General features: G+C 37.9%; 1 protein-coding gene across 2 annotated transcripts in view; it reads right to left on the reverse strand.

Annotated features, from left to right (window-relative positions):
• Window positions 1-12,155, reverse strand: part of ctnna2 (catenin (cadherin-associated protein), alpha 2) — a 347,985-nt gene that overhangs the window by 264,548 nt on the left and 71,282 nt on the right. For both annotated transcript variants that reach the window (XM_040147173.1, XM_040147174.1), the window contains exon 2: window positions 10,030-10,136. In XM_040147173.1, coding sequence (XP_040003107.1) covers window positions 10,030-10,136 — 107 coding nt within the window. The remainder of the gene's footprint in view (window positions 1-10,029; window positions 10,137-12,155) is intronic.

Below are 12,155 nucleotides of genomic sequence, written 5' to 3' on the forward strand. Positions count from 1 at the left end.
ACTGTACCGTAAGAGTAAGTATGTGTTTGTGTTGGTTCATAATATAACTGGTGATGCAGAACTGTATGGATACACCATTGGTGATCATAATTAATCCAAGTAGCTTGTCACAACAGTGTCCTGGTTCACAGATTACCAGACATTGCAGGGCATACTGACCTTGGACTCTCCTCTGCTGCTCCCACAGCTCTTAGGGATGAGGCCAGCAGTATTCATGAATGAATAAACAGTGACTCTCTCTTTCACTAATAAATATTTTAAATACCGTTTCTGTAGGAGGAATAAGTGCTTTTGATGTGGTAAAGTATATCAAGAAGTTTAATGAAAACTACAGAATTTACAGATGGTAACTGTAAAAATATAGAGTTTTTGTAGATGTGGGTGATTAACCTATACATTTCAGTTTCTCATATTATGTACCACAATGTGTGAATTAAAGGCAACTGAAAACTTTTGTCAAATTAAAAAGATAAAATTACGCTTAAATGTTTTTACGTTTAATCTGTGAAGGTTTTGAAATGTGGTAATGTGCCAGCGTTTGCTTTGTGTTTTAAAGAAGAAAAAGAAGGAAATGATTTCCTTTTCCCTGATGACAAAAGCAAAATGTTTCCCAGATGCAAGTATGAGCTGTGCTTTGGCCTTGATGTCCCTGTCACTCTGACTCGGCCATCATAGATGGCAAGCTATGTATGGACATACAGTGCATATATCCACTTATTACTATAGCTGGCAATAACCTGAATTTAAAGTGGCCACCGGTGACCATCAGTACAGATCATGTCTTATTCGGTCTTCTTCCATAAAAACCATTTACATTGTATATTGTTGCTATTTTGTAATAAATTATTGCTACATTCCTGCTTCTCTTTCATCAAACACATACATAAGACAAAGTAACACTTTATGAAGGCAGGAGTGACAAAAACTCTTTTTAAACTCTATGTTCAGTATATTACCACTTATACCACTTAATTATTTCACTTAATTATTTACACTTAAATTCTTCAAAATGTTGAGTTTAAAATAGAAATTGGATTTATGGAGTATTGTTTTTGACAGGCAGTCTTTTCTGAAGTGGTGTATTTTCTATGGTAGAAAAGCAGACAGAGACAGTGGGCAACCAGCAACTGTGCATGGCTGCTTTTCAGAACCCCGGGGCAAGCCATATGCTGACATAGCAAGGTGTCAGAAGATACAGCCTAAAGACAGATGAAGGTGTGTTTCACAGGATCCAGGACTGACCCCAAGGCACTGGCAGAGGTAATGAGAAGAAAGAAGCTAACGGGGCACTCTACATAATGACACAGCTGTCAACCTCATCATATTACTGCAAAACAAATAGCTTACTGACTATCACCTTTTTCTGGTCATTGGTTTAACTGTATTGGTTTTTTTTGTGTATGTGTGTTTGTCACCACTTCTGGGTATACAGAAGGTAAAGGGAGAAAGAGAGACACAGATGGTGTATATGACACGCAATAAAGACAAACAGAGAAAGGGAGAGAACAACAGATAAAAAGAGAAAGACAATCAGTATATACAAGTAAATCCATAAATCAACCACGTGTGTGTGACGCCAAGAGTTCACGTGTTAGACAGAATATAAATAACAATGCATTGATATTCAACAACATGTTAAAAGCAGTGTGAGTGCAGTTGAGAGCTCTGGAGTGCAAAACTGCTGTAAAGTCACTGCCAGATTAACTGAGAAATGAATGCACTGGCCAAGTGCAAACTTTTCAATTAAATTGTGAGGGTATTATAAGACTGATAAACTGTTGGTCTTTCTCACAAAAAATACAGAGATGGAAACTAGGATTACCGCATAGCGGTAGTATGCCTCCGGCAACCACTCAAGTTGCAGTTTACATCAGTGTCTGCACAGACTCATATAATACATGTAGTGAATGAATTTAATAAGAGGTATGAAGTGTATTTTGTCAAAATTAGCACAATGCATTATTGAGTTAAGGCCAAAAACGTTTTTGGTAAGATCACAGTGACCTTGACCCTTGACCTTTGACCACCAATTTCTAATCAGTTCATTCTTAAGTCCAAGTGAGCATTTGTGCCAAATTGAAGAAATTCCCTCAAGGCGTTCCTGAGGTATCGCGTTCATGAGAATGGGATGGACGGATCGGGATCTGATTGACAGACAGACAGACAACCCAAAAAACATAATGCCTCTGGCGACGAATGTCGCATGTGCTGTCACATCCGAGGGCAGGTGCAATTAACAGTAGACCCTTCTCGTGATAGCAGAACGAACAGGTACGGGAGGGGTAGATCGAGGGGAGATAGATTACTAGTTATTCAACCGCGGAATGGCAATATTCTCTCAGACGGATAAAACAATAAAAACAAAAAATGCTAAAATATACCTTAATATATACCTGCTTCTATGTTTGGGAAGCACTGCACTCTATGTAACATCAGCAAGCGTTGTAGAATATGCAATTTGCATGTACTATATATATATATAGCTATATATTTGTCCACCGGAAGCTGTCATATGCCCACTACAAAATCAACTGTGATATGTAACGTTGCTTTTATTTAATTGAAAATATCTGATCAATTTTTGTGTTTCACAAACAAGAGGTGCATTACAGGACAAGGTGTTTACCTGCATTAACAATTAATAGAGCTCGCTATGAAGCAAAAATACGTACTTAATACAGTCTGGCATAAAGGCCGACAAAGATAAAGGCTACACTTTCTCAGGGGAACAAACGTTTGAGAGCAGAAACATCAGAGAACTGACCTAATGTCACGAAATCATGGGAGGCAGGAGGACCAACTCAGCCAGCAATGAAGGATTCCAAATGTGTCACATGCATTGCATAATGATACCAAAAGTGGAATAAAAATTTTACTTTTTAAAATAAATTTTATTCATGGTGCCTGCACGTTAAAATAACGCAGATCTAAGTTTATCACCAGTAAATAACATTTGTGTCTATCACACCAAATTTGAACTAAAACTTTGTTGTGAAAAACAACAAATTAGAAAATCTCATTATTAAGTCCCGGCTGTCACATTATCTTTAAACCATACTCTGTCCTTAACAAGATGTCACTGTTTTTCCAGCTGTCTAATTCATTCCCCTGCTTCCCCCTCAAACTTAAATTAAGTATTGCTTGCTGTAATATGGCAAGTGTCCGATGAGGAGCACGCCAAGAAGCAGGGGTTCCAGACAGCCTTTGAACATTACTGCCTCTCACAGGGTTCAAAGCCTCTTATACTGTCATTCAAATTCAAACAAGTGATAGAAAAGAGTACAAAGAGTGGAGGACTTCACATCTCCAAATACATTGAGCTTTTTCCCTTTTTATTTCTGTACTTAGCTTTAAAAAAATGAATCAGAAAATGTGCTATACCCATTTCGACAGTGGATCCAAAACCTAGACAATGCCCTATATTATCTCAATATGGCTTGCCTGCAGTCTGACAGAGTATCATTTCAAACAAAATTAACGTGGATGTGCTTCAATAGTGGATACCTCCGTACGCTTACAGCTGCATTAATGTTGTTTCTGAGATAGCCCAAAGTTATTAACAGCAGTCATATTTCCTAAAACTATTTTGTTATTCCCAAAAAAGTAAGATATTACAGTTATCAAAAAGCTATCATCATATTCCTAAAATTACGACTACTCTCCAAACTGTCCAAAATTTCACAACTTTGAGAGCAACTGCTCCGTGGTTTCAATGAAAACTCTGAGGATGAAGTATAGCATCCCTCCTTGCCTTCGAAAAGTGTCTGTCTGAGGTCCAGGCTTCCTCCTTTTCCGCCAGCTTAATGGATTATGACAGTGATGCAGCATGAAGCCTTAATCCCCTTGCCGCCGTCGTTTCCCCTCCCTTTATGTTAAGCCCCTTGACTAGAGCAAGTGTGTGTGTTATGTGTGTCAGGTGCCAACCAATACTCAGAGCCAAACCTTGGCCTTGGGGTTAGAGTATCCACTGCTGACAGTCAACTCTGCCATTCAGGTGCCTAGCTAGCCCATTAACAGACTGTAAAGTCAAATATGCCAATATGCCAAGAAAAAAAGCTTTTAACTTAATGGCCAAGAAACCAAAAGAAATCAGAATATATCCACAACACTTTTCTGCTGTTTCCCCAAAACACCAATAATAAAATATTTATGCGAATATTGACCAGCAGCAACACAGACAGTACCTTACTTGTGTTGTCTTTTAATTCATCACTCATAACTTCACTCTCTCCACCTAAGTTTGTGTTTGCTTTGAGAGCAGGACTTGTTTTTTAAGGCCTTCATTATCAAGCCAGTGTTCAGCTTTACAATGCGACGAACCAAAGACCAACAGCGACTGCACAACTGTCAGTGTATATAGACATCAATAGCACCTAATTGTAAGTTGTTTACATTTGAAGAATTTCACACAGTGCTGGACCGGAATCAGCTGTGCACGTAGCATAGACCAACATCCAGGTCTCCTAAGATACAGAGCTAGTACATAAGAGATGACCTCGGAGATCAAACATTCATTAAGAGGAGCAACTTGCACTGACAAGGCTGGCATGAGTACTCACCATGAGTGAATCCATGTTAGAGTATCAAAAGCAGCCAGGGGAGTCAAAGGCCCCTGAAGCGGGAAACCATAACTTGGAAATTATTTGATAGCTCTCTCTGGTCTGGCAAGCTGGACAGATAGTGCAGCAGAGAGGCTCTTCCCTACTTCTCATAGAGGCAAAATGGTATGTCAATGACCAAACATCCCAATGGTGAAAATCCGATCCAAGAGGCAGAATTAGGGCAGAGAGATCAGGGGTAAATCCACTTTGTTTCGCACAAGTGGTACTCATGTCATGTTTTAACCCTGTAAGAGCTAACATTTTATGTGTTTGGTTTACCAGGTACTGTATGTCTGGCTGGTGGATAGAAAACACTCTGAACAGGAAATTAATATAGTATAAAAAAACACAAACACTAAAAGTGGGGTAGAGAATTTACAGTACAGATTCTACCACATAAATCCCTTCTGGATTTGAAGATTGCTAAAGAAGTGGATCCTGCACAAACAGTGAAAAAAGTGTAAAACAAAGTATGGACAGAATCTCCTTAGCTAAACACATCACAGCTGCAGGTATTACCTTCAGCCAAAGAGGGGAGTCAGTACTACTCTATACACCCCTCTAAATATGTTTCCAAGAACAAAAGATGTCCCTTTTTAAGCTGAACTTAAAATTTCATTCACTGTTACGGTCCACATGTTTGTGTTGTAGTATACAGAATTACACGCTGCAACATTGGTGCAGTTATGACCAATGTGATACAATAAAATGTGTATACATTTTGTTTTCCATTGTGTTTGCTGGTGGCCTGTTGGTTTGTTTACCAAAATGATTAACATTTTGTATTCAGTTACATATACTTGGATACATTCATGTGTATGAGTATTTTAAAAATTTCAAGTAATGTTACAATATGTAACATTGCCTTTAATGTTTTCATAATTAAACACTGTTAAGCAATTACTAATTTTATTCCATATGCCTTGTACTGTATTGTACTGCATATAAGAGAAAATAATGAATGGTTTTCTTTACCAACATACATTAAATCTGGACTTTAGTAAATGAAAACAGACCACCTTTTAGTACCTGCATGTCAAGGCTACTATACTATAATTCTTTCAAAATATTGCTATCATATGCAGCATAAAAATGTTTACTATATTAGAGCCATGCTGCCTTCATATGCAGTGATAAAGTAGGCTCCTTTGTATTATTAGCGATTGACTTTCCAAGTACTCTAGCAGTGGTAAGAGAGGCTGGGCCATGATAAATGAACCTGCTATTTCAAGCAATGTCAGGGTGAGTCTGTTTGTCTATCCACCTGAGGCAACCTTTTATTCCATCCAAACACACTGAATCATCCAAATTGATCACAGTGTCTCATTCATATCCGAAAATGCTTCACATTTCCAATGCAATTGCTGAAAAGATGGACTACCAGAGCTAGCTATTGTGCTTATTCCCATAGGTGTGCAGTAAATGCATCTTCCCACGGTACCATCTTTGTTGCAGCTTTTTACTTTTATTGTGCAGTAGAGCAGACGATGAATCATTATTAACTGTAATATCCATCAATTCAAAGAAGGTCACAGTCAGATAGAAGGAGCAAATTAATTGCACATGATTTAGTAAAACGTAGTTAGAAGAGAAGTACAGCAAAATCCCCTCATTTAAATCTCAATGTCAAGCACATGCTAGTAAAACTCCATAAGATCACAACACTGACAGAATCAGATGATTATTACTAGGCCTGCCTGACAAAAGACCTACATCTCAATTCTTCTGGCTAAATCAATGAGCTTTGTGTTAGGGAATTCACACACCAAGAGTGAAGCTGTTCTAATTAATCCAGGGATCACTGTTGCAAAAACAGAAAAGTTTATTTCAATAAAACGAAATTAAGATGTCAAGGGGAAGACTCATCATTTTCAAAATAAAAGGAGGTCAGACACATAATTTTCTGTAAGGGCAGACTGCCATTGCCGTAGATAGGAATTAATAATGATCACTATATGTTAAGAGAAAAAGCTCATCACACTTTCATCCTCCTAACATTAAGCAATTACCTACCTGTCACTTTGATGACCACTCATAAGGAAAAGCACAGGATGTAGTTGACAGACAATAAAAGAGTACACACAGCTGAACTCTAAATTGAAACCCACTCACTTGGATTTTAAACACTGTCTACCTTCAAATCTCTGCTCAAACCAGCCTAAATTTAGTGTGAATACTTTAGTGGGGTTTGTTTAGATAATTTTTGCCAATGCCATTCAAGACAGTGTGATCATGCCAATTGAAAAAAGCATGTCTGGGTTTTCTTCCAAGCAAACAGTAATGGTGGCTATTTAGAAGTTTAAATGTAATCCAATTAAAGCATATAAGCCCAAAAACCCATAAAGTCATACGAGCAGGGATAAGGAGACGGATGCTGATGTTTGATGGCCAGCAATAACTCAAGCTTACAAAGCTTATGAGAATAAATCGGGAGTGAAACACGTTCTCAGCATCTGCTCATATTCAGCCATCACTCAGCCCTATACTGTATGTGCTCAATGTGGTGCGACGAATGGACAGGATGACTGGATACAAAAAATACCACAATGGGAATTACTAATGGACTCTCTTTTTATGACAATGCATTTTCCTTGGCCGAAAAAAATTTGTTTTCTCCCCTGACTATTTGATATTTTGGTGATTTGCCATGAACATAACTTTGTCTATGTGAGCAGATGGGCACATAATGATGCTTCAGGAAAAATCAAGCAATCAAAAAAATCAAACAAGCAAGTCTAGTATAATTATGGTCTCAAGGATGACCAGGATTTTCATTTAAGCATGTTACATCTGTTCACAGTTAAAAAATATGCAGCAACACATTCTGCCATATTTTGCACTATTTAAAGTGGACTCAACAAGTGACCCTATTGAAAGCTTCCCGGCCCCTTCTACGGTCATGTTGGGTCATCTGTTGTTGATATGAATATGATAAAAATAAAGACATTTTATCGCCAAAGCCTGCATCACTGGGTTGTAATGGATAGTTTTTGTTAGTGTGGCCAAACAAGAAAACAAGGAAACCTAATGAGAAGCTTGGATTTAAGTCACTTTACATAAACCTGAGCCAAACTTACAATTGTTTTGATATTAACTAGACTTGTAAATAACAAAAAGGTTTGCAACTCAACTTGGACTTTAACACAAACAATCTGTGATTTTACTTGAAGCTTTAGGACTCAAAAGACATATCACCTTTCCAAACCCTGAAGTGGAGGATTATTTACTGATGCCGGAAGGTATTTTCTGTTAAAATAGAGGAATGAGCTACTATGGAATGACAGCTTGCTAAAACATTCTATTTCCTGGGAATAAGATCAATTCCTGTTTATGTTTGCATGGCCGGAATTTTTATTGTTCACTTCAGCAGTTCCATTTCTTATTTTGAAACAGCCTACATCTCATTTCATGTGTAACTGCACAATAGCTTTTTTTGTATTCTATTGTTTAGTGAAATGTCAGGGCTATCCATGTGTTACCATGGAATCCCTTCCAAAAGCAAATACAATAGGAGATAAAAGGGCTGTGTATTGGTGGTGTAACAGGTAAACCTGAAAAAAAAAACTGACAAACTCAAACATTCTCTTGGGGACCAAAGAGTAAACAGGATGGACTTCGGCTCCCAGACAGTGAGTAAATCTAGCCCTTCCAAATTCAATATCTACCACTGTCAGTGGGTCAGCCATTACCGGCAAAAAAGCAGCTTTATTAAGCCATCCTGGAGAAATGGGATAATTGTCAATGATGCCTTTCTGGAATAAATAGGTACAGTCCCACCTAGAGTCTGTGTTCATTTTGAGATTACTACAATTAAGTCTGCTAGATTTTTTGGGGGGATTTCTAGAAAAACTAGGGTAAGTTACAGTGGCATGTTCTGCTGTTGTATTGCAATACAAACACATGCATCAGTATACGTTAAGAGGACCTTGGTCAGTTTTGTTGGTTAATTAAGGAATCTAATGAACCTCAAAAGGCATATAAGTTCAGTTAAATATATATGCACTGCTATATATACATACATACTTGAGTATAGCTGGAAACACACACCAGCAACATTAAAGGAAAATTGTTTTCTCAGCAACATCTGTAGTTATCAGCAGCAGTCAAACTGCAGTATTTGGGAGAAAGTTCTGGTTTGCCAGCACTCTGTATGTCATTACATGTGTTACACTCTCAAGATCTGGCAGAGAATCGCTGGGACAGCTTTTCAGGAGTCAAGAGAAATGTCAGGAGAAATATCTTGAAAAAGGTGGGAGTGGGATGGGATTTATCTTAAAAGTGGCTTCTGGCTCAGCACAGGTTCAGGCTAAAAAATTTTTAGCTTTCAGGTCCGGACTGGACTCAATAAAAAAACCTTTTTCACAGCAAAAAGGGGGAGGCCGCTGGTATACTCGGCGATCCCATCAGTGCCATCACTGTGGATGTGCCAGTCTCTGGTAGGATTCCAGATGGAGACAGTGACATCATACCTAGCAGTCAAAATCTTTGCCATTCGGTTTTCCCTAATGGAACAGAGTTTAATTTATTTCCCAAAGCAGACCAAAGATTTTTAGATTTCTGAATGTTGTTTCCCTACAGTATCTTCCAGGCAGAAATTGGTTTCACTTAATGTTTTGAAATTAAACTTGCAAAGGTTAAATGTTGCTTGAGATATTTAATTCAGCACTGTAAAAAGCAATTGATGTTTCATCTTTGACAACATTTGGTATTATAACTAATTATTGTTGCAATGTAATGCAGTTGATGGTACATTCAGGTGCTTTTAAGATGGCATGAAAAAGACATTAATCAATCTAAGAACCCAAGTTTTGCTTTGGAATTTATATACTATATACTACTTTGTAAGCCCCTCTAAGACTTGACCCTAATATTAGATCTTATAAACATTTCACACATACTCTGAGTCAGGTAAAAATTCTGTCACACAAGTCTAAATCTGCAGGACCTACAGGTGGATTTGAATCACAACATGTTTTCTTAGTCAAATAATATGAATGTAATTTGCACCACAATTTGGTAAGAACCAAATTCGATAAGCAAATTCTGAATCAGAATCTACAAAATCTAAACGATACCCAACCCTAGTGACAGACTCTGTTACGATACGCCATGTTCAGCTTGGGAGCCAAACAAAGTCAGTGATGTGTGGCCAAAGTCCTTGGCTAACATCTTTGTAAAAAGTGATCCAGCCAAGCTGCAACCAGAAAGTAATCAATTTTGCTCTCATATTGAGCTATAACAAGCATTTTTTTTCTTTTGACAGTTCATTACCAATGACGCCATTAGACTTTAGAATACTTACTAACATTAATTACTGTAGACAAACCTTTAAAAGTACTAGAACATAAAAACTTGGATTTTTGTTCTTGAGTAGTTATAGGACATCTAGTACATCTATACATTTGCATCACAGAGTGAATTGAACTACCTGTGTGACCAGGGGCTCCAGAAGCCTCTCCACAGTCAGGGTGCGGATTTCAAGACTCTTGGGGTCCCATTTCAACAGGATGGGGGAGGTGGCGGTCGTCATGGTCTCTGTTGGGAAAAAAAAAACTGGTCAATGGTGAGAAAAATGTTTAGCTGTGAAAACATTTTGGCTCATTAAAACATATAACACTGTCAAAGCAATATACTTTCTATGGTAAACTGATAAAATCTACATTTGGGGCACGTAGGTTCTCTCTTCAGCTTCTCAAACGAATACAGAGACTTCTGTTATAAGGAGTTGTTTGATGACCTAACTTAACCTGTCATGGATACGCCTTACTTAATAACCATCCAGACAAAAGTCAATCTACATAGACATCTCAGCTATTGGACAAAATACAATGAAGCCTGGACTGATTGTTGACAGCAATAATGATGAGAGTGAATAATTTCAGCAAACCATAAATTAATGGCTGGCCGCTTACCTAACTGTACTGTAATTAACTTTCTTAATTAACTCTACCATTACAATATATCTCTCCAAAGCTTTAACTTATTGAGTTAGGCTACTATAAATTCAGGGAGAATTATATTGTTTTTCTTTATTTGTCTAGCTAGTAGTCATTCAGTGGTTTTTTGTCCTTGATTTGCCCATGTTGCTTTTGCGAGAGTCTGAGCAGCACTGGAAACACTGCATTATACTGTAGCATCGCACTATGAGCATCCAAATTAAGAAAAACTTTAAAGAAAGTAGGCAAGGGGAAACAATAATGTGAAAAAAGCTGGAGATAAAATTAAAGTGAGTACAATTCATTCAGCTAATCTGACTACCTTCCCGAGAGCCTCATCTCGGTATTGTAGAAAACTGCAAAATCAGAAGTTACAAGTGAAAACATATACTCCTGAGATGGAGCTAAGCTCTCCAATATGCTCTATACAGTTCTTTACACAATCTGCTCTGACTACTTCGAATATTTTTCATTACAGTTTTTTAAAACCCTTAAGTTGAGTGGGGTTATATCAGGTGAATGTGAGACCTGAACGGCTGGCATGGGGGTAGCAGTCTGTTGTGATTGAGAGGATGTGTTTCTACAGTAAGCAATTTCAAAATGGGCCAGCTGGGGCTGGCCCAGTCTACTGCCAATGTCAATGAGGCAGAAGGGAATAAAGAATGTGAATAAGGATGACAGATCTGGGCCAGAGGCCCCTCATACTACAGACCGTGGGTTAAGATGGATGAACAGTAGGAAATCTAGCAACCTGGCAATATTGATGAAACCACAACCCAGACATAGTTTTCTCAAGAGAGCATGGACCCTTATATTTAAAAAATTAACAGGCCTTCACTTATGTCAGTGTAATTTCATTTTGGTCTCCTGCAAGGGAACCTGGGCAGGGACAATGAATCAGACCTTGTGCGTGTGTCATAAATCTATCACGCACAGTAGTTTGACAAAAAACCTGAGGGAATGATGCATGTGATTTTTGATACTTTCAAAATTACACGTATTGGTTTGAGGCGTTGGGTTGGAGAGGGTGTTGGCTACAGTCTTACAGTCTTAATTTACTTCCGGTAAAACCTGAACTTTGTACAGCGGAACAGTAGGCTGTATATTTCTGCTGTTCAGAAAGATACAGCTGTTCATATATATATATACATATATAAAAAATTATCGGCAGATTATCTGATGATGAAAATAATCCATATTTGCAGCCCAAATAAAATTCATCCTGATAATGTTGCTCTATAATGATGATCTAGTATATCTGTTAAGAGTCTGAATGTAACCTATGGAGAAAAGTAAAGGAGATGTGCTGTCATCATTACCATAGAGGCTCAACTGAAAGACAGCAGACTGCAAGCACAGCATCAAATCACAGTGCACAATACTATTATATCACTGCCAATGAAAGAGAATGTTCCCGTGACTCATGTGATGTAGTTTATTGTTGGAGGAAATCTCTGTAACTATCACTGACTTGCTCTACACACCTACATCTTTAATTTTACTGCAACATAAAACATAAAGTGCATCATCACATGTATAAAGCATCCATACGCAAACCACATTATGAATAAAACTAGATCTTCAAATCCTGCAAAAACAGCATTTGTAATGATGCAGA

Source organism: Xiphias gladius, chromosome 15 (genome assembly GCF_016859285.1).
Source record: "Xiphias gladius isolate SHS-SW01 ecotype Sanya breed wild chromosome 15, ASM1685928v1, whole genome shotgun sequence".
Classification (NCBI taxonomy): domain Eukaryota; kingdom Metazoa; phylum Chordata; class Actinopteri; order Istiophoriformes; family Xiphiidae; genus Xiphias; species Xiphias gladius.